Raw genomic sequence first — 21,623 nt, 5'->3', positions numbered from 1 at the left:
GCTGCTCCGCTTGCTGCTGTACACAAACATTGATGAACGCACGGATAAAAAGATAATTGGATAAAAGTGTAACAAGGGTGTGATGACATGCGTGGATATGCCTTTATTTCAATTAATTTACATTTAAAGTGGCAAGTAGGGAAAATAAAGCACCTGGCATGATTGTTAAATAAACCTGGACCTGATTCAGAAGTCAAATTAAAAGATAAATATGTAGTGTCACCTGTAACATTCAAGTAGAGTTTACAGTGTACAAAAATTAAAGTGGTATTGGAATAATAATAATACCACAGAAGAAGAAGAAGACGGAGATGACTGGTGTTGGTCGATATTATTTCTAACTAATTCCACGTGAAGACTAAAAACCAACTATTTGTTGATCTGACTTAGACATCCTTCCTGGTCGGTATCATTCAACCCCAAAATCTATTAATCTATTATTAACCTCAGGTCGCCTTAATTACGTTGTACAATGACAATAAAGACATTCTATTCTATTCTAACGAGCATTAATCTGCTTAGCAAAAGTCTCTATAAAGTGGGTGAACAGTGCATCAGCTGCCGATTTTATACACAGATATTTTTGGCAGCAGGCCGGTGTGAGGGTCTCAAAACAAAATAAAGAAATACTGTACACACTGCAACGTCACAGGACCGGGACCTGTTAATGTATCTTGAGCTATGTAGATAACATACGACGGTCAGCCACAACATTAAAACCACTGACAGGAGAAGTTAATAGCATTGACCATCTTGTGACAATTCAGTGTTCTGCTGGGAAACTTTTGGACCTGACATTCATTCATATGGATCTTACTCAGACATGTAGCACCCACCTAGGCCAGACCAGACCAGGCACCCCCACTCCATAGCAATGACACTCCTTGATGGCAGCAGCCATCCCCAGCAGGATGCAGCCTGACACAGGCACACACACAAAAATGGTTTAGGAACAACTCAAAAAAACATGAAGAATAGCACAAGGTGTTGACCTGTCCTCCAAATTCACTAGATCCCAAACTGATCAAGTATCTGTGGGATGATCCACAGAGGCCCCTCCCCTCAACCCATTGGACCTAAAGGGCCCCCACTAACGACATCCTGTTGCCAGACACCACAGGACACCCTCAGAAGGCCCATGTCCATTCTCTGATGAGTCACAACTGTTTTGGAGGCACAAGGGAGACCTACACAATATTAGGAAGGTGGTCATAATGTTATGCCTGATCGATGTTCATAATTCATAGTTGGTTTTGGCCTTCGCATGACAGCATATCAGCACCCTTACACATAATACTTACGCATGTTCAGCAAAGCTTGAGAAGACACTGGTTATATGGTGCGAAAAAAAAAACTAAAAATTAAAAAATGGAATCATCTCTGAGTCGGTGATGCGATGAGGTCCGGACAGAAGCGTCCTTTATAGCTCGACGTCCACGGTGTCGTCCTCCGGCTCGTTGCTGTTGCTGAGGACGGACCCCTCGGCGTTGAGTCTTTTTGCAGGAGGCTCCAGAGGGACAGAGAACGGATCCGTGTCAGGCGTCCTCTCCTGATGGCTGAGGAGTGAGGCGACATGAGTGAGCGCTTTGTAAATATAAAATAAATATACAATAAACCGACCGTCCTGAGTCTCACCTCGAACTGAAGCTAGCTCTGTGAACTTTGCTAGCTTTGGGATCAGCAGGACTGAACGGTCCGGGAGACTTGCTCCCTAAAAACACAAAAAAAAGATGCACACCTGACTACGCGACAATTAAGGCATGAATCTGTGTTTTACTGTGAGTTGTGTTGTACCTTCCAGTTTTTGTTTGAAAGGAGAGCGGTTGGGCAGGAAGGGCCTCCTGTCAGAGCTCACATACGACACGGCGTCCTCGCCTTCAGCTGCAGCCAGTAAAGACGCGCGATAGTAGATGAGCGGCTGCCAGCACTCCTCCCTGAGGTTGATAATGTGCTCGGCGGTGTGTTTCTGCAGGTAGGAGAACCTGCACAGACACGAACAGACTTTCAGCCATCTCAGACGAGGTTCCCTTGAAATATGCAGCCCTGCTCGCAGCACTTACACCAACTTCTTGTCTGGTTTGAGCAGTTTGCTGGAGAACTCGCTGAGGATTGTCAGGTAGGAGAGGTACGGAGGTGTGGCTGACTCTGGGGTCTGACTAAACTCTTGGAACACAAACTCTATGCCACTTCTAGACGTATAAACACAGACACTTTAGGCTCCAAACTCGGCAAAAACAGTCCACAAGAAATAAACGAGGGGAGGAGAGGGGGGTTCGGTGCTGACCTGTGGATCATGACGACACACTCACGAAACTTGACGAGGTCGCCCAAGGTGAGGGCGAAGCGCCTGGCCAGCTCCTTGATACTGGTGAAGGTCTGGACTCCCGGCTGAGCCCTGCCGCCGCTCTCCTGCTCCCGCTTGAGTCGCACAAACAGCTGGGGAGCGCAGGGAGGAAAAGACACATCAGCGTACTTCTGCCGACCTTTAATATTTCCGTTGTGCGTGGACTGATTATACAAACCTGCTGCAAACAGAGCACCAGCGTGCGAGCACTCTCTATCTTATCTATCTGCCTGGTCCTGTACATCGTCTCCTTGATGATGTCCCCGAAGTCATTGTAGTACTGGGGACAAAGAGGGACAAAATGATCCGTCCAGACATCTGTAGGACATCAACGGCAGCATTAAAGGGACACACACTGGCTTTCCTGCAGAGAGTTAGCGGCTAGCTTTGAACATTCAGGTCATGTAAAGACATTTACCGCACTGAAAAAACTTTATGTCCTGATCCAAGTAGCCAGAAATAACATGTATTCATATATATATATAGGAAACATACATGGGAAAGATTAAAAGAGTTGTGTTTTTGCACTGAAATGTAATCATACAACATAAATCTGTTCCATGGACCGGATCTCAACGCACATCCCTTATTTTTTAGATGTGATGTTGCGGCCCTGTTAGATCTATCAGACCATACACAGACTAACGTGCAGCCAGGATGAGAGTCAGCACCTCCAAGTCTGAGGCCATGATCCTCTGCAGGGAAACGGTGGAAGGGGCCTTTCCAAGTTGGCGCTAAGCACCGAAAGAAGGAATTTATCCGGGGGTGTTGTTCGTGAGTGATGGCAAAATGTGAGTGACGGAGAGATGGATGGATTGCTGCGGCAGCTACAGCAACACAGGCGCCGTGTTGAGCCGCCGTGGCAAAGAGGGAGCTGACGGAAAGAACGGCATCACGGATACAACCGGCTAAAGAGAGGTGGCTGGGCTCAGACTCAGAGGAAGGGTGAGGATGTTTGGAGGGGGTTCGGAGTAGAGCCACTGCTCCTTCATGTCAAAATCGGCCAGTTAAATGTGAACTACCGATCGTTTACTCACCCATATAACTTTGGTGTCATTTAGAGTGATCGGACGATATTTAGATCTGCGTATATCCATATAGTGGGAGTGAATGGGGCACCGAAACACAGCCTCTAAATAACGCATTATCTGCCGCGAAACTCGTTCATTTCACCAATATTTTGTTATGATACGCTAGTGCTATTCCCCGTTGAGTCCGGAGTTACCTTTAGTATCATCATCGTGATATGTTTGTGTTAAATATCGTCCGAACGACTCTAAATGACAAAAAAGTTATATGGGTGAGTAAACGATCGTATTTTATGCCACAAATAAGATCCAGGTTGTAAAAAACGGTAATTCAACCTTTAAGGGGGTTGATTTATGTGGTGAGGATGCCTCTTTGGGGTGTCCCCTTGGAGGTTTACCAGTTAGCTGTGAGGACACCTTTGCTAGAGGGACTATGTGTCTCGGCTGGCCTACGAAGGCTTCAAGATTCCGCATGAGGAATTAGGAATTTCGGTTGGTACACTAAAGGGACATCTGGAATATCATGCTTAACCTGTTACCACTGAAACCTGGCTTTGAACAAGCAGGATGGGCAGAAACCAGGTCTAGCTGGAGCTAATAGCCAGTTAGCTTAGCTTAGCTCAGCATAAAGACTGTAAATGGGGAAACTGTTCAGCTCAAAGCTAATAAAATCCTCCGTCCAGCGTCCCTGAAGCTCTCTGGGATGCAAGGATGAATTTATGGTTTTATAGGGAGTTATGTGTTCCTGTTGTGTGACTTCCTGAGTTTCGGTCGGGTCCAACAACAATTCATCACATGCTGCACCTTTAGAGATGCTGATATTCTCTCTTATTTAACTTTAAACAGAGGCCAAGACAGCTCCGTTTAAGGTCTTTATGCTAACTAGCTAGCTTCAGATTGAAGCATCAAGGTATCTTCTCAGTGGACCCTACGCTGAAAGGTGAATTCCCCCAAACCATGTCGAGCCTTTACCTTCATGTAGTACATGAAGACCTCAGCTGCCATGCTCATCTCCAGCACTCCGTGAACTATCAGCTTGCAGAAGGCCGCCAGCAGATTTCTCCTTTTGTGAAGGTCCTCCAGCCTCTCCCCTCCGGAGCTTTCACTGACTGAGCAGACCAGACGGGGGCGAAGCGAGGAGAGTGATTAATCGTGAGAAGTGGTACAACAGAAAGAAAAGAACAAAGCGAGGGAAAGAGTGTTTCAGTTTCAGCGTTTGAGGACGATGGCTTTAGCAGGTGGAAATCAAAGATAACACAAGTCTGGAGTTATGGTTGCGACACCATGTGGCTTCAATCTTTCGCAGGGCTAATAAAATAGGCTCGGAGGTGAGCCAGAGTTAATGGAATTTTCTCACGGAAAAGAGATTGCCCTGATTTTATGATTTAACTCAGTGCCCCTGCCCTCCGAGTGATCTCTGATCCAGCAGCTAATAGAAAACACTGTCTTTGTAACAAAATCGTTACCAGGCAAATCCAATAAAACAATAGCTTTTTATTACATGTTCAAAAACCAATAATCCTGTATTGTATTTGGGTGAACATTTAAGAGATTCCCACCAGGGCCGTTATTGACTTCCATGGACCATCGCATATTTGGATGCAATATGCGTCTGAAAGCAGAAGCTGCTGTAAAGACAATAAAATGTTTTAGCCGGGGAATGAATTCACCAGTTCACCTGCAGGACTTCACACGGGGATCCGCCCCGGGTGTGCGCTCCCAACATATCAATCCTCATTTGAGAACAGGCTGGCGGCGCAATTTACAAGCAGCGTCGCTTTGCATAACAAAGTCTGGCGTCCTTTCATACAAATTAGTCAACCCTGTTTCAGTCTGAGGAAATTAACGGGGCCTCCTTTGTAATTGAGGGTCAATTGTCAGGTCAGGTTGGAAATCAGAGCCCATTTACAGTCACCAGGCAGCTCCGCGGTGACTTATTAAGCCAAATGTGTGGCCGCGCATTTAAAATCTGCATGTGTTGAACGCCGCCGCGCTGAGAGGAGGAGAGGAGGGAGAGGAGGGAGAGTGCCATCTACTGTTCAAGGCACCGTTTTTTTTTTAGCTGTCACAGTTAAAAGTTAAATATTGTAGACAATAAAAACTACATTTATTAATCAGCTATAGCCAAGTTTCTGATTTTACCAACAGCTCCCACACGCCTTTAAGTCGTCGAGCAGTTCCACCGAACAGACATTTCCCTCCGAATTTCTCACATGGTTTCATTTAACTGAACGTTTGAGGCCCACGGAGGTCAAACTGCTTCACAAAAAGTAGGCGTTTGTGCGTCAGAGATTAGTTTTCTGTCACTTTCCTGACTCTTCAATTGCTTTTTAAAAAACCCTCAGGTTTACTGTGTGAGCCTTGAACGGAGATCTAATTAAAAGTAGCCACAGCTACAGCACTGAGAACGCTGATTATACTTTAACGAGTCTGTATCAGCAACTAAATTATGACATTTCTAATTATATGTCAGTAAAAGAGGATGTTTCTCTGCATAATCCTAGAGCTCAGAACTTATTTTGCAACGCTGCACACGTCCGATTTTGAATGCAGCAAGTATAGATTGTGTTCATCTGTAAAATAAATGAAGCAAAATAAATGAAACACAATCTGAACTGTTATAAAACTACTTAAAAAAATTTGTTCTAACATTTAAAAACACTCTTCTTAAAATAATTAGTGTCTGCTCTTTGACTTTATAAAGTTAAATGAGTTAATTCTGTTGTATTGTCATTAAAAAAATCCTCAATCTGTTTTCAAAGTGCTCCACGTAATAGTTCATTCTCAGTTTATGTGACGCACTGACTTGTCCGTGAGTAATTTTCCAAGCTGCTTAATAATAATTAAATCATTTTAAAAAGTCATGTGTAGGTGAACTTAAACAGAGCAGATCAACGAGTCTCTGAACACACGTCTTTCCACGCGGCGAAGCTCAGACTGCCTTCAAAGAGAAGGAACAACAAGAAAAACATATTTTCTAATCGTCTGGGAGTTTGTGTTTTTTTTTTTTCCCGACTCTTTGTAGATTAAAATCTGCACGAAGGTTGAAGTGAAAAAAAAAAACACAAGAACAAAAACTGACTGGTGCACTCGGGCTGAGCTCTCACCTCTGCTCTGTCCGTCACAGTCCGAGCCGACGAAGACGTGGCCGCACACAAAGGTCAGCAGCGCCCTCTGCAGCTTGGGACTGGGAGTGTAGAGCAGCGGCCCGAAGGAGGTGGGGTCCCACACGTGGAGCTGGTAGGAGTGAGCCGTCAGGACGTCGCACACGCCCAGGAAGGCCTAAAACGAATGAGGCGAGGTGAGGTTAGAAGAAGCCGGGTAAGAAGAAGACGAGGTTGTCGCCGGCTGTTGTACCTGCAGCCTCACGGCGTGGTCGCTGTGGGAGAGACAGCGGTGACTTCTGTCGCAGAAGAGACGCAGCTGGAGCCTCTGGGACACAGCCTTCTCCTAAAACACACACATGGGGACACATTTGATCCACAAATATATATACAAACTTCTAAATGAGGCAAATATTAAAAAAATATATATTATAATGACTAGATTATCCATCTTGCTTAACTATTTTCATTAATTCTCCGTTGGCCTGCAACTAATTAGGCGATTAATGGCTTCTTTCTTGAGTCACACAGTGTCAGAGATTAGTTTCTAAACTGCATATTACATGTTAAATACTAATAAAATATTTTGTTTGGCGTCACGGATGGAAGCCAGAAAGAAACAACTCACATCTGAAAAGCTGAAAATCATCTTCAACAATTATTAAATAGTTTATTTTTAATGGATTTGCTAATGGATTAGTTGACAAATGATTTCAGCTTTCATTGTTCTGCCTCTTGGCTGCTCTTCATCATCCGTGGTTAAAGCTGGGATTATTATTATATTAGTGATCTGAGGCCGACAATCGATCAGTAGAGACGGTAAAGTCATTAAAACATTCAGAAGAATTTACAATAACTTAGTGATTTATTTGAGAAAAACACTCTCTGTCAAAGTCAGTCGTTAAATAATGCGTATACACTTTTTACACGTTTAAATGAAGCCTAGGCAAAAGTTCATTAAGCAACAACGGTGAATGTGTGTTGATCTCATCATTTCCCACACTGTCAAAATCAGTCCCCAAATTTTATCACTACTTTCCCCATTTTCCCACCTTCTCCGAGTCAATCATTCACTCATCCCTGTGATTTAAAGTCATTGTTATTCTGTCACTCCCTCCGCCGCCTCTTCCCCATCTAATCCCAAAAAGTCTTCATCACACTTTCTACTTCATTCATTCATTCATCTTCTGTAACCTGTGAAGGGTCGCGGGGGGGCTGGAGCCTATCCCAGGTGTCACTGGGCGAGTGGCGGGGTACACCCTGGACATGTCTCCAGTCCATCGCAGGACTAACACAGAGAGACAACCTAATGAGCATGTCTTTGGACGGTGGGAGGTAGCCGGAGTACCCGGAGTGACCCGAACATACAAACTCCACACAGAAAGGCCCAGTCGGCCCATGGATTCGAACCCAGTTTCGAACCTCATTGCTAACCACACCACACCACTGTTCCCCCCTCTCCTTTCTACTTCTCCAACACCATCAGCGTCTAGACTGCTCCTCCTAGGTTTCGTCCTCTTGTCCCTAACTTCATAATTCAGCTCCAAAGACACCGTTGCTCATCGGGGTCTAACCACCAAAAGAATCACTTTGCACATATCCTCAATTAAATGTTCATTCTGCACTTGATCACTCCTTATTGGGTTCATATTTCTTTAAACAGCGTCCCTTTACTAGCCTTTTAGACTTTATCCTACGGTATTTAATGATTCTGTATCTTTTAATGACCGTTTCAAGGAGATTTCTTTTAATCTTATTGGAAAAAAGCTTCCTGCCTGAGAGGTGAAGCGGCTGTGACTCACTTTGCAGGTTAAAGTTTCACCGCTGGTGTTGAGAGACCAGAGCATGTAGTAGGACAGACACTGGAGCACTTCCAGCAGCACCTGCAGACGATAAGAGGAGAAGTACAATGAAAAGATGAATGTGTTTATGCAGCAGGTGTAGGTGGTGGTGGTGGTGGTGGTACCTCTGGCGGCGGTCCTCCCTGGTTGCTCTCCGCTGACAGGAGAGGAGACAGCAGATCGAACAGGTTCCACTGACTGAGGTCGTGGCAGCTACATGTACAGCACATAAATACACAATCAGCGCTACGGTAACGTGGCTTCACAGATGACGTGTGGACTGAACTGTCTAATCTTACTTGTGGAAAGCTCTGAGTTTCTTGAGCGGAGTTAAAATTTCTTTTATTCTGTCTTCATCAGCAGAGAAACTGTCCCCCTGCAAAACAGAGGGAGGAAACAATCATTTGACATGAAGGTATAGAGAGATGTAAGTTTTATCTGAAGACAAAATCAGAAAGGACGCTTCTGATAACCCCCATATTGTCTCCTGTGCGTCTCTGGCTGAGTCACTTCAAGCTGCCCCCTCACCTCGAGCGATTCCCCCAGCAGAGCGGTCAGTCGGTCCGCCCAGCTCTGGACCAGAGAGTCTCTAGCAGCTCGGGCCGCGGAGCACCAGGCGGCCCCCTCCCCACACAGACTGAGGTACGTACGGGCCGCCGCCTCCAGGACAGCGGGGCTCGAGTGGAGGTCCAACACAGCTCCCATCTCGGCCATCAGGCTGGAAACTGCCTGCAGGAACGACACATGGTGCAGACGGCAAACGTTTATGACTCAAACTGCTGTTTTTGTTTCTTTTTGGACTTGAAGTTACTTCAAGGCTTCACATTCGGCCTTTAACGTTGTGTCATGGACTTTATTTATTTACAATCCGTGGAAAACTGGAAGATAAACTAGCAATTCATTACAAAATAGTTTTTATCCAGTCTCCCACAACAGCGCAGAAAAATAAACACTATTTTGACAGCACAGACAAAATTACCCTATTGTTTATTGACTTTAAGTAAATTAACTAAAAATAGAAATTGTAACAAGTGAGTTTTTCAGCTTTTTTGTTGCTGCGATCAAAGTAATTTCAATAATTAACGTGTGTTCACTTGATATTTATTATCATTTGCAGACCACATAGTGAATAATAATAATTAATAATTATATATAATATATAAAACACAATAGATACATCAAATGTCTGCTTTAATCATCATTATTATCATTCATTATTCCGTTCATTTTCATAATACATCTATAGTCAGCTACTGAGTTGTAATAATCAGACCAATAATAGTGATTTCTCTGTTTAAATAGCCATGGTGTAACACTACAGGCTTAGTAATCGCGGAAAAATAAGTAATCAGAGGTTGAAAGCACATTTATTTCTAATTATTCATGATATAATTTGTGTAAATGAAGAGGCAGCGTTCAGACCTGAGTGTCCTCGGCCTCTGGGCACTCTGGGAGGAAGTACTGAGGAATCCTCATCAGGGAGGCGACGATATCACCGCTACTTGAAAACTGCAAAATGGACATTATTCTAATAAATATGTGCAGCACAGAGATGTGAACACAGAATCAGACCGACTCGTATATTAACTGTTCTTTGTGGATTAAATACCTTGGAGAGTAACCTGGGAAGCACGGCGAGGAGATGCTCGGTGAGCTTCAAACAGTCGTCGGTCTGAATTTTCTTTTCTCTGGCGTTCATTACCTGGAACGCGAAGACTAATATAACTCAGCATGTTTCAGGAACCTCCGTCGCATCAGATTTTAAGTTTAAGTCATCAGACCGCTCTCACGGGCGCAGATGGGTGTCCCACTGACCTTCTTAGCTCCGCTCCTCCCCGGCAGCGCTGGTCCCTCCGAGGCCTGACGCACCGACGCCGCCAGGATCTCCACGAGCACTGCTTGCTCTGCCTGAGTAAAACCTACAAACAGAAATAAATGTTTTTTAATGTCTCCTAGAGGTTATTTCAAGACGTATTCCCCTCACTATATGGTCAGGTGTGACAACAGAAGGATGGTATGGAGGAAATTAAGAAACAAAAGAGACTTCTAGATGAAATAGACGATTTGATTCAAATCATTTCTACGTGCAGACATTTTTTAAAAAAGCCTCACGTCAGTTTGAACAGATTAAAGGAGTAGTTTGGTTTCTTTGAAGTGGACACCTTTCCAGTTTGAAGAAGCACAGAGGAGTACTGACACAGAAGCAAAAAGCAAGCTATGGACAAGATCAGCAGCAAAAACCTTTTGTAGACACTTAAAACAAGGTCCAGCTTTGAAGAAAATCTACAGACTGACTTTTTTCAAAGGGGAACTAAAACTGGTAACTCGTTTGGCGCTGACAATTTTACTTTGAAAAACATGGGAGCGCCTCGTCTGTATGACCATATACTGGTAGCTGTTGACGCCGTCTAAAGAAGTTCACTGCTCAGCTTCTCTTCGCTTGCACTATGTACACCGATCAGCCACAACATTAAAACCACTGACAGGAGAAGTCAATAACATTGACCATCTTGTGACAAAACAATGTTCTGCTGGGAAACTTTTGGACCTGGCATTCATTCATGTGGATGTTACTTAGACATGTAGCACCCACCTAGACCAGACCAGGCACCCCCACCCCATAGCAATGACACTCCTTGATGGCAGCAGCCATCCCCAGCAGGAACACACACAAAAACAGTTTAGGAACAACTAAAAAAAACATGAAGAACAGCACAAGGTGTTGACCTGGCCTCCAAATTCACTAGATCCCAAACTGATCAAGTATCTGTAGGATGATCCACAGAGGCCCCTCTCCTCAACCCCACTAACAACATTCTGTTGCCAGACACCACAGGACACCCTCAGAAGGCCCATGTCCATTCTCTGATGAGTCACAACTGTTTTGGAGGCACAAGGGAGACCTACACAATATTAGGAAGGTGGTCATAATGTTATGCCTGATCGGTGTATGTCAGACATGGTCATAATTCATAGTTGGTTTTGGCCACTGATTTAAAACCAGCATTCATCTGATAAAGCTGAAGATATATCATCAAATCAACAAACAAACAAAACTTCATACTCCACTGTGAACAAACAAACATGTTCAGACCTGGACTGAGTGAAGGAGGAGGCTCCTGCAGCAGAGTCGACGTGAGCGTGGGCCAGTCCTTCAGCAGGGCTCCACCGCAGTCCCACAGACTGTCCACCAGGTACACCACATGCGTGTGCAGCTAAAAGCGTTCACATTAGTCCAACCATCATGATATGAAGCATATGAAGCATGTAACAAATAGCGAGAAACCAAGCAGCTGAAACATCCTCACCTCAGACTCCTGGTAGAACTGAAGCAGAGCCTTCAGTCTGGCAAATGTTTGTCGTTTGTGCTCCTCTTCTTCATTCGTTTCATCCTGAGAGTGAGCTGTAGGAGCTACAGCCTTGAGAAGCCTGGCAGAGACAAGCAATATCCAGCGTTAATACTAAATAACTGTTTGTCAAGTGTAGAAGGTGTCTGTACCTGGAGAAGAGCAGCTCCCCCGCAGTGGCCGCAAGAGGGCGCTGTGAGGAGTAAACAAACTGGAGGAGCTGCTTGTAGTCCTCTGGGGCGAGCGCATCGTCACATGTTCTGAGGAGCGAGGAGGGGTTTGATGCAAAGAGCAGCAAAATATGAATGGAGACTAGAAACAACAAACCAAACTCACTTGGAGATGAGCACCAGTAGTTTCATGGTCTGCACAGCCACTTCGTTGTCCTTATCCAGGGTCATGGAGATCATCCGGTCCTGGAAGACGAGCAATAAACATTATGCGTGAGCAGTGCTGCAGGTTTAAGGAGCTTTTTAGCCTATTTTAACTCACTGTTTTGGCTTAACGACCAACAAAATGATTGTGTTATTAGACCTTGCTGCACTTCTGGACAGCTGGGTATTTTTCTGAAGAGTTGGCGGAGACCAAAACAGAGCAAAAAGGACAGGAAGTATTGGACTTTACTTTTTGCAAAGTGAATAAAACAAAGTCACACATGTTGATCATTGTCTTTCAAATGTGTTAATTCAATATATACTTTCCAAGCCAGAGACATGTATAGACTCAATTCAGATTTACTAGTTAGCTTAGTACTGTCTGCCCCCTAGTGGACGCTCCGCTCACTCAGCTTTAAAGTGGATTGATTACCTTGAAGCGGCTGGTGAACAGGTCAAGTTTAGGCAGAAGGAGAGGGTCATCGTACAGTCCCTGCAGACTTAACACACACTTGAGGCGTACATCTGGTATCTGAAAGAGGATCTGCATTAGCATTCAGCCACAGATGACGAGCAGAGACACCATCAACCACTATTTTTGTGCTGCATCACGTCGCCGCGGTTCACCTTGTCGTGCATCATCCAGCCCATGTATTTGAGGTAACTGTCGTTGAGAAATGCAGAGCTGTAGAGCTTCATCCACACGCCCAGCTCCTCCATGCAGACAGAGCGGATTTCTGGAAGTATGTCGCTGAACAGGCAAACAAACTGCTTTCAGAGAATTCAAAGGTAATCTGAAAACAATGACCGTATGCCACAAAAAAAACAAAACTACCGATATCTCTTGAGGAAAACTCCTTTGAAGATGATGTCCATCATGCTCTCTACCTCCGCTCGCTTCTCCTGCAGCTTGAGGATCATCCAGAGAGGCGACGCAGTCAGTAAACCGTGACTTATTTACACTGAGAACTCTTAATTCCTTCATCCTACCTCTGTGATCTTCTTCTGTATTCTCTCCAGCTGCTGAGTGCTTTTCTGTCTCACCGATTTTGTCTTCTGGACCCCGTGCAGTTTCTGACTGTTTTCAATCCCAACGCTGAGGCTGAGAGCCACGTTCACCAGGGAGCTCAGCAGCTTCACCGCTTCTCAGAGACGTACACATCGAAAAAAAAACAACAAACAGAGCACAGATGAGTTAAATCCGAGCATTTACTGTATGCGTCTGTATGCGTCTGTATGCATCTCTCACCTGCCAGCGTGCAGGTGTGTCTGAACGCACGGACGTACGAGTTCGACAGCTCGGCGAGCAGCGAGATGAGAGCGTTCATCAGGTAGCCGTCGAAGATGACGCCGTGCTGGCACTGAGCCACCAGCACCGACACGAAGTCGCAGAACTCGGAGTGGAACCAGCGGCCGTACGGACCAGACTGCACGAGAGGGTACTCTGCACTATCCTGCAGCGGAGGAGAAGAAGCAGAGTGACATTAATGTGCAGCAGTGACCTGGAGATTAAAGCGGTGATGTAGTACTTCCTCTTACGCTGGGACAGAAAGCAAAAAGGTTATTAAATGTTGATAAAGTGGAGTTTTACTTTGTGCAAATTCTCATGGACTGCTTCAGAAACCCTGCACGTCCCAATGCCAAATCTATAAATCTGCTTTCGACTAGTTTTCTAACTTTAAAAACAGATAATGCTTGCAAAAGAGGAAGGTAATCTGTCTCTGGCTCGATTTGTCATGTTTCATGTACGCGACTACACTCCTGATGGCTTGAGCTACGTCTTTTATAGTATAACCCCGAGTTAATCCTCTGGGGGGCTTCATTTGCAAGCGCAACCAAGCATGTTTTTGTTTGTCTCCTTTATGTTAACTCGTGAGTTTGAGGTGAAAGCGAAAGTGAACTGAAGCAGATATGTTCGACCTACCAAACAGGCTTCATGTTCAGTGAACCTGCACAAATAAACACTGCAGCACTGAGCAGGAAACCAAAACCACTTTTTCTCTCTGTTGACTGTTCTCGCTCTCGGGCATTTTCACAGTCACTGTGTGTCTGGATTTCACCAGTAAGACTTGTATTATGATAATATTTGAAAAGGAATTAAAAAAAAAAAAAAAAAGTGCAGCAAGCAGGTACTGACCGTGTCCATCGGCCACGTGACTGTGAGGATCCACGGGAAAGCCAGAAACTTCTTATACTGCAGACCAGCGACCTGAAACACACACAGTCACACAGATCTTCTCCAAAAAAAGGTGCCACCACATGCATGTCACAAAGAAAAAACAGTCCTACCTCGTCCATCTCCTCCACCATCTTACTCATGACGTCACTGTCCTCTTTGCTCTGACACATCTCCGCTGTTACCACACCTAGAAAAAAAAAAAAAAAGGTAATTCTGTGTGTGTGCACGTGTGTGTTTGCAGGTGTTGTCTGTGTTGTCCGCTTGCCTTTGCATCCACAGCACTGGATGAAGAAGCTGATGAGGTCGAGGAGAGACGCGTCTCTGTCGGTCAAATACGCCTCGATCCAGTCATCTATCACCGACTGCTCAGACGTCACAAAAGGAGACGACTGGTGAGAACGCGCTTATAAAATGTACGTAGCTATATGTGCAGGAGGTTTGAGAGACAACTTGTCTACAGGTAGATGCCCATCACTGAGGTCAGCCGTCTCACCTGCATGGCACTCTTCCCCATGGTGATCACCTCAAACAGGGTGACGGCCTCCACGTGCTTCTGTTTGCCGCCTCCCGCTCGGCGGACGCTGCTGCCGCCGGCTTTGGCGCTTTTGCTCTTGACATTCTCGGAGCCCTTGTGCACCCTTTTCCTTCGTCTCTGCAGGAGTTTGAAAATGTGATCGGGTCAATTGCTTATTTATGATTGAGGAGCAAATTCAAGAGCGTCAGTCTGACGTCTCACACCTCTGGGAGTGCTAACAAGCTTCAAAACACTTAGATAACACTTAAAGAAATAGCTTTCAGCACATGGTGTCTCCTTTTTATTTATTATTAATGATTAAAAGCTGATGAAAATGTTAATGGTTGATGACGAACATGCAATGTGACTGCTGTAAATTCTGTAATTCTTCTGCTTAAATTTTTGTATTATACTGTTTAATCCTGTCTATGACAAATAAATGTGAATCTGATAAATATAACTTTATTATTCATGTAATTGCACGGTTAAAATGCCATTTTAACAGAGTCCAAGGCGCCATCTGCAAATTTCCTGTTTAATCCATTGACTGTATATAAAGATGGGCGCCACATTACTACTCATAGCTTGAGTGGTTTTGAAGCTCAATGCGGTGGTTCTGGTTGTCGCCATCTTGGATTTGTCTGACTACTCCTATCTCCCAGCTAACTCCAAAATGGTCAAAGAGGCAGAGCGTGAGTCGGAGGGTGACATAGGGGCAGGCAGCTAGCAACCTCTGAGGGTGCTGACATGCCACTCCGAGCAGCCACGCTCTAAATTTGCGCCTAACTTTACGACTTGGACCACCACACCGTAGGGATAAAGTGATGAAATTAGCTATAGAGACGAAAAACTAATTTTATAGGAGGTCGTAAAGATGTTTATTTCTGCTGCAAAGTCGGATGTTTTAACGGGTCTAAGTAGATTGACTCACTTCTGTAGCCAGCCTCAAGTGGACATTTGTGGAACTGCAGTTTTCGCAACTTCTGCGCTAACGTCATGCTTCAATTCCAGATGTTTCCACTGGATTTAATTTAATCCAGTTGACAGTCTAACGCATAAACACCTGACACTCATATATGACAAAGAAAAGCAGCAACTCCTCTTAGCTCTAATTTCTAATAATTCCAGCTCTAAAAACATCTATTAACAAATTATTCTGATAATTAACTATTGAACATCACCTTGAAAGAAGCATTTATGTGAGTCACAATCGATGTGTGCTTTCACTGTGCTGTCACGCTTCACATTTACATTTACACATAAATTTCTGACATGCGTGAACACCTACCACGCTCTTTCGTCTGTTCTCATTCCCCGACTCATCCTCTGACTGGTTTACAGCTGCAGACGACTTTGCCCCATCGTGAGAGTTCTTACTGGGAAACGTGAAATGTGATCGCGTGAACAGATAATAAACCACGGGGGAGATTTGAGGACATGCTGTGCATTATTATTATTATTAAGATCCATGTTCTTACGTCTGCTCTGAGGACCTGGGTGCAGCTGAGGGCTCATTTATCATGTCCTCCTCAGATCTTTACCCAGGACTCAGGTGTGTGTCTCTGCATCTGCAAACACAGATGTTTCAGACAGTGTGTGCAACCAGAAATTAAGGCTCAGTATGAACCCCCTACCTCCAGATAGAGGGCTGATGCTTGCATGAAAACAATCTTTTGCATGCCCCATCCACTGGGAGGAGCTAGTCTGTCTTTACATTGTTGCTCATGGACACTTCGGCACAGAGGATGTTTGGCCCCATGAGGGTGAAACACTTTCATGTCCGGCCGCTAACTTACAGATGTTTTCAAAAGAAAAACATAACAGAAGTAATAATTTCCTGGAATAACGTTAAGTATCTTTGTTTATTGCATGCAACAGCCTCGGATTAAAACTGACAAGTACAACAAACACACGGACACGTCGCTCAGAAACTTTTCAGACTTACCTTTTTTGGATAGATTCATTCTTCTGTGATGCTCGTGAATGGTTGTTTCTACATCTGAAGGCTGTCTGACAAATAATGATTCAAATGTTCCACGGGTATATTATTTCCTTCCTTGACCCAGCTCTCACAGTCAAGTTGCCGGACAGCCTAACCACGTTCTGATTAGCTGCCGCGCAGAAATGGAGCTCTGTGATTGGCTGCTGTGGAACGTCACTCACAGCTAAGCCCCTCCCCTGTGGCAGACGGGCACCGTCCGGTTTGGTTTTCTGCATGCCGCAGCACTGTATGTAAACATCTGTCGGAAAACACATGAGAGACGCGAGGCGCCAAAATGTTGTATGGAGTCATGAGAGTGACACGAAAAATTAAAAATTAAAAAATTGTAAAACAAAATAAAAGAATAATGAATAAATGAAAGTTCAAAATATATATATAAATAATATATACAAAAAAAGTCTACATTTGAAAAAAATAATGTGAAATTATATGCATCCAGATAATGTGAAAAAAAGCCTAAATGTCCATAAAAATAAATTAATACAGAAATAAATTGACAAATAATTGCGATGATAAATGGAAATGTTCTTTATATATATATATTTATAGATGCAAATGACAAAATAAATGTAAATGCTCATAAAAATAAATGAATAGCACATTGTTTAAAGAAATGCTCCTAATTAATTCTTTTAAGATATATTATTTGTTTATATTTAATAAATAATTTATTTTTCTCTTTACATTTTCAGATTTATTTAGTTATTCTCTATTTTTTTCTCTTTACATGTCACATATTTTATTTATTCTTTTCATTAATTTACTTTATAACTACTTTTTCGTGGGACTCCTGTGCCATAAATTACAATACAACGTACTATATAGTTGTATTGTGCCTGCCGTTGGGTAAGATATTCTCCTGTGTATTTTAATTAACGACACAGGTTGCTGTTGATTCTGCAGGGAGCTGTTCTGATATAGCCTGATCTTCTAAAAGGAAGTAAACACCAGGGGGAGCCATTTGCTCATCTTATGCCTCTAGGTGTCTTTTTGTTACGCAGGTAACAGGTGAGGCTGAGTAACAAAATACTATAGCATATGGGAACATGATCTAATAATAATAATCATTATTATTATTATTCATTTTTGTAATGCCTCAACCCTTTATTGGAGCTGTATTCAGCTTACTGTTTAGCTATTTGTCTGCACAGACTGAGAGGAAAGAAACTATATGATCAAATCTTATATATCCACTATGACTGAAGAGACAGGGAGACAGCAAACACATCACCCTATTGCATTCAGTTTTATTATCTCACTTTAAAAAAATGTATCAGTAGTTATAACATTAGTGCAAGAATTGATTCAACAGGCTTACATTCAATCCCAAATAACTGACTCAGCACAGGGACAACTAAGGGCCACATTCAGAAACACAACATTAAAAAAAAAATGTGATATTGAAATGTAAGTAGGCTTTCCAGTCCCACCATTATTCCGTTGAATCAAACTGAGTAGCACCTTTTCACACTCCTATCATCATCAGTTCGTTTAGAAGCAGGACACTCTCGATGAAGAGGCGTCCAATCAGAGTCAGGAGATGAACTGGGACACGAAGGACACGGCCTGGTGAACGTCTTCCATCAGCTCCTCCGGCAGTGACAACACCGCCGACGTCAAGCTTTGAGTTATTTCTAATATCCTGCACGGAGCAAAGAACACGAAGGTTATCGGATGACTGACGTATTAATTAATCAGCATCACCCAGTTTAACATTTGTATTTGAACCCACCAGTTGATATAATGAGCAGCCAGCTGTGGTTCATGCCTGGAGCCTTCCTCCGCAACCAGAGACTGCTTCATCTGCTTGAAGTTGGCCTCAATATCCTTCTTGATTTCAGAGAAGACCTGGATTCCCCTGAAAGAGCTGATGACTTGCTGCAAGATAAAAGGCACACTGCAGAGTTTAGTGGAGCGAACACGGAGGAAATGAGAAAATTAAAAAATAGATTAAAGCTGAAAATGGGGGCGTTATTGTTGCTTCTCCTCACATATATGACCGAGAGCTGGTGGGCGATGTACTTATGACTCCCAAGGTGCCTGATATCCTCTTCGAGCTGTTGACTCAGCACCAGGAGCTGGTTCAGTTTGGCCACATGGAAGAAGTATTCTGCAGCAGCAACATCAAATCTGTTAGTGTGTTTCTCGGTGTAAAAATAGAAGCCCTTCCATTCAAATATTTCTTAAAGGCAGATCGGACCTTATTCATCATAATCCTGAGAAAAAATCCATAATATGGAGAAACCTAATTATATTATATTTATTACGTTTACAGTGACTCTAATCCTCTTCCGCAATATTGTTAAATTAATAATAGATTGAATTAATACGTAACAAGCATATAATGTAATCAGTAGTCAAGATGGAGCTGATTTTAAATGCTATTTTCAGTTTTGCATGTAAAACATACGACTAAAACTATCAGACCAAAATGTAAGATATTTAACTTTGAACTGTAGTAGAGTTTAAGTGCAAAGATCAATAATTTGACATATTTAGATACAAGTACATGAGAGTTTTACTTGATTAGTATGGGCCTGTATCAGGATGCAGCCATCTTTTTGCACAAAATGCACATTGACTACTGTGGTTAAACTGCCATTGTTGTGCTTCATTTCTGCTGTTTTGATTGTGCACCATTCACAATTTTATAAAAAATATATATATATATTTAAAGGGGAAGTACATTTTTTTACAACCTGGACCTTATTTCTGGCATAAAATACGATCGTTTACTCACCCATATAACTTCGGTTTTATTTGGAGTTGTTTGGAAGATATTTAGATCTGTGTATATCCATATAGTGGGAGTGACTGGGGCACCGAAACACAGCCTCTAAATAACGCATTATCTGCTGCAAAACTTGTTCATTTCACCGATATTTTGTTATGATATGATAGTGCGCTAGTTCGCGGACGAATAGACATCAGGTAACTCTGGACTCAACAGGGAATAGCACTAGCATATCATAACAAAATATTGGTGAAATGAACGAGTTTCGCAGCAAATAATGCGTTATTTAGAGGCTGCGTTTCGGTGCCCCAGTCACTCCCACTATATGGATATAGGTGGCGCTCCACTGGAGCTAAATATCTTCCGAACGACTAAAAATGACACCAAAGTTATATGGGTGAGTAAATTATCATATTTTATGCCAGAAATAAGGTACAGGTTGTAAAAAAACGGTAGTTCCCCTTTCATCTACCATCTTTATCCAAACATATATATAAACCTGAACATGATCTAGACATTACTTCTGTATATGTACTCATGATAAACACCAATATGTATCTTTGATGACGTATGCCCACCAAGGGACCTGTGTTACAAATTAGCTTTGGTCTCATATAAGTGTGTTGGAAAATTGATTCTGCAGATGTTTCTCTGCACTTGTCACTTACAAATAAATAATTCAGAAGCACAATTTTTACTGGAGTCTTTCCATGTCTCACTCTGGCTTGTTGATGGGGACAGAGAGATATACTCTACTTCATAAATATCAATAATATCTGCTATCCGTAGAGCACAGTGTTGTTTATTATGGCCTTACAGTTTTGGGGATGTTTTTCAGGAGAAAAGTAAATGTACATAATCCTTCCTCTTCCTGCCAACAGCTGGATGGGGATGAACGTGAGTTTCTCACCGTCCATCGGTGGACTCTCCAGCATGTCGACGGGACTGCCTTGAATGAGAAACACCTCCACACGAGGAAACATTGCTGACAAACCCACCATGTCCAGGTAGTCCTGAGGAGAAAACATCGATTTTTCATTCGACACACAACGGTCACCTCAAACTGGAAATCGTGTTTCATTTGGCCAATAACAGGTGAGATACCTCCAGCTGTGGCATAGGCTTTGGTAGGTGTTCAAGGCACTGCAGCATGTGGTCAAGAATCTCTGATCCTTTAAGAAGCGCAAAAAAAATAATCAAATATATAAAAAGAAGCTACCCGAGACAAACCCTTAGATTGTTGTTGAAAATACCTTGAGACTGGAAAGTGTCTGACTCCTCTGGGCTGCAGCCTTGTCCTAACTGCTCCTGGAACTGGAACATAGAAGCATTCAGGGACTTTACTCAAGCAGAACTACTAATATAGCAAAGTAAAAATGCTATTTTGCAAATAAAAGTGCAGCATGAAATCCATCATTCTCTGTGTCAGCTGTCTTGTCTGAGGGTCTGTTTGCCTGCATCCTGCAAGGCGATCCATCTCCATTCTTTAAAATTGCTGCAAGTTTGTCACTCTGTCCTGCAGCCCTCTTCCTCCCTGTCTTCACCTCACCAATGTCATTTTCAACTGCTTTCTCATTACTGAGCTATCTCAAATACAGTTGTGCACAGCATGCAACTAAAATTAAGTAAAGAAGAAAAGTTCTGGTTTTAGAGTTTTTGAACTTTTTCTCTTGTCACTGATTTCTTCTGGATCACTGGATCGTTTATTGAAATGAAACAATGAGAGAAGAGCTGTTAATATGTAGGCAGACGAAATACACAATGCTTTCTATAATATGTCAAAGGCAGAAAATGTTGGAAACCACTATCTGCGTCTTAAATATGTTGTATTATTTGGTTTCTTATATTATCTATTGTGTAAAATCTTAAGAGTATCTAAGTTTCATGCACTGTAGTGGAGCAGAAAGTTCAGCATCTCCCTCTAAAATGTAGCCAAACAGAAGCATAAAGCAGCATAAAATGGAAACACCAAAGAAGAAGGACCTTGAAATTAAACTTAAACACAGAACTTTAGTTTGTTAACTTGAGTAAATTGCTTATGAGCAACGTGGCAGGCAGAAGACCGGACACGAAACCGGGTTAGACAGTAAGAACGTCTTGGAGTTTTGTCGTTAATGTCAGCCTCACAGAGGCAAGACAGTCGACTGGAAAAGTAG

General features: G+C 43.0%; 2 protein-coding genes across 6 annotated transcripts; both read right to left on the bottom strand.

Annotated features, from left to right (window-relative positions):
- Positions 1–51: 51 nt before the first annotated feature.
- Positions 52–16,777, bottom strand: LOC311488418 (cohesin subunit SA-2). Of its 5 annotated transcripts, none has more exons than XR_014699080.1 (32): positions 16,677–16,777; positions 16,210–16,299; positions 16,020–16,107; positions 14,711–14,869; positions 14,328–14,579; positions 14,176–14,247; positions 13,288–13,492; positions 13,029–13,180; positions 12,874–12,947; positions 12,666–12,789; positions 12,472–12,570; positions 12,001–12,080; positions 11,817–11,924; positions 11,626–11,746; positions 11,412–11,532; positions 10,133–10,236; positions 9,927–10,019; positions 9,740–9,826; positions 8,846–9,046; positions 8,617–8,693; positions 8,443–8,530; positions 8,279–8,359; positions 6,730–6,822; positions 6,480–6,654; positions 4,345–4,481; positions 2,523–2,624; positions 2,285–2,436; positions 2,061–2,189; positions 1,795–1,982; positions 1,636–1,711; positions 1,302–1,556; positions 52–918 (listed from the first exon to the last, which is right to left on the bottom strand). XR_014699080.1 is itself a non-coding variant. In XM_084545098.1 (32 exons), the coding sequence occupies exons 2-32, from the start codon at positions 16,251–16,253 to the stop codon at positions 1,421–1,423; spliced, it is 3,540 nt and encodes a 1,179-aa protein (XP_084401224.1). In that variant the 5' UTR covers positions 16,254–16,299; positions 16,677–16,777; the 3' UTR covers positions 52–1,420. The 5 variants fall into 5 exon arrangements, 4 of the variants coding, with proteins under 4 accessions (XP_084401224.1, XP_084401221.1, XP_084401223.1 ...); XM_084545098.1 differs by having other exon boundaries at positions 52–1,556; positions 14,328–14,404; positions 14,483–14,579; XM_084545095.1 differs by having other exon boundaries at positions 52–1,556.
- A 1,097-nt stretch (positions 16,778–17,874) lies between these two features.
- On the bottom strand, positions 17,875–20,839 carry LOC311487664 (uncharacterized protein). Its single transcript, XM_084544018.1, has 6 exons — positions 20,721–20,839; positions 20,572–20,639; positions 20,378–20,480; positions 18,725–18,843; positions 18,466–18,611; positions 17,875–18,375 (listed from the first exon to the last, which is right to left on the bottom strand). Exons 1-6 carry the CDS (start codon positions 20,788–20,790, stop codon positions 18,267–18,269), a joined length of 615 nt encoding a protein of 204 aa, XP_084400144.1. The 5' UTR covers positions 20,791–20,839; the 3' UTR covers positions 17,875–18,266.
- Between the last annotated feature and the right edge of the window lie 784 nt (positions 20,840–21,623).

This window comes from Chelon labrosus, assembly GCF_963514085.1.
Source record: "Chelon labrosus genome assembly, chromosome: 5".
Lineage (NCBI taxonomy): Eukaryota > Metazoa > Chordata > Actinopteri > Mugiliformes > Mugilidae > Chelon > Chelon labrosus.
The sequence above is the reverse complement of the archived record's forward strand: the minus strand, read 5'-3'. Positions and strand labels throughout refer to the sequence as shown.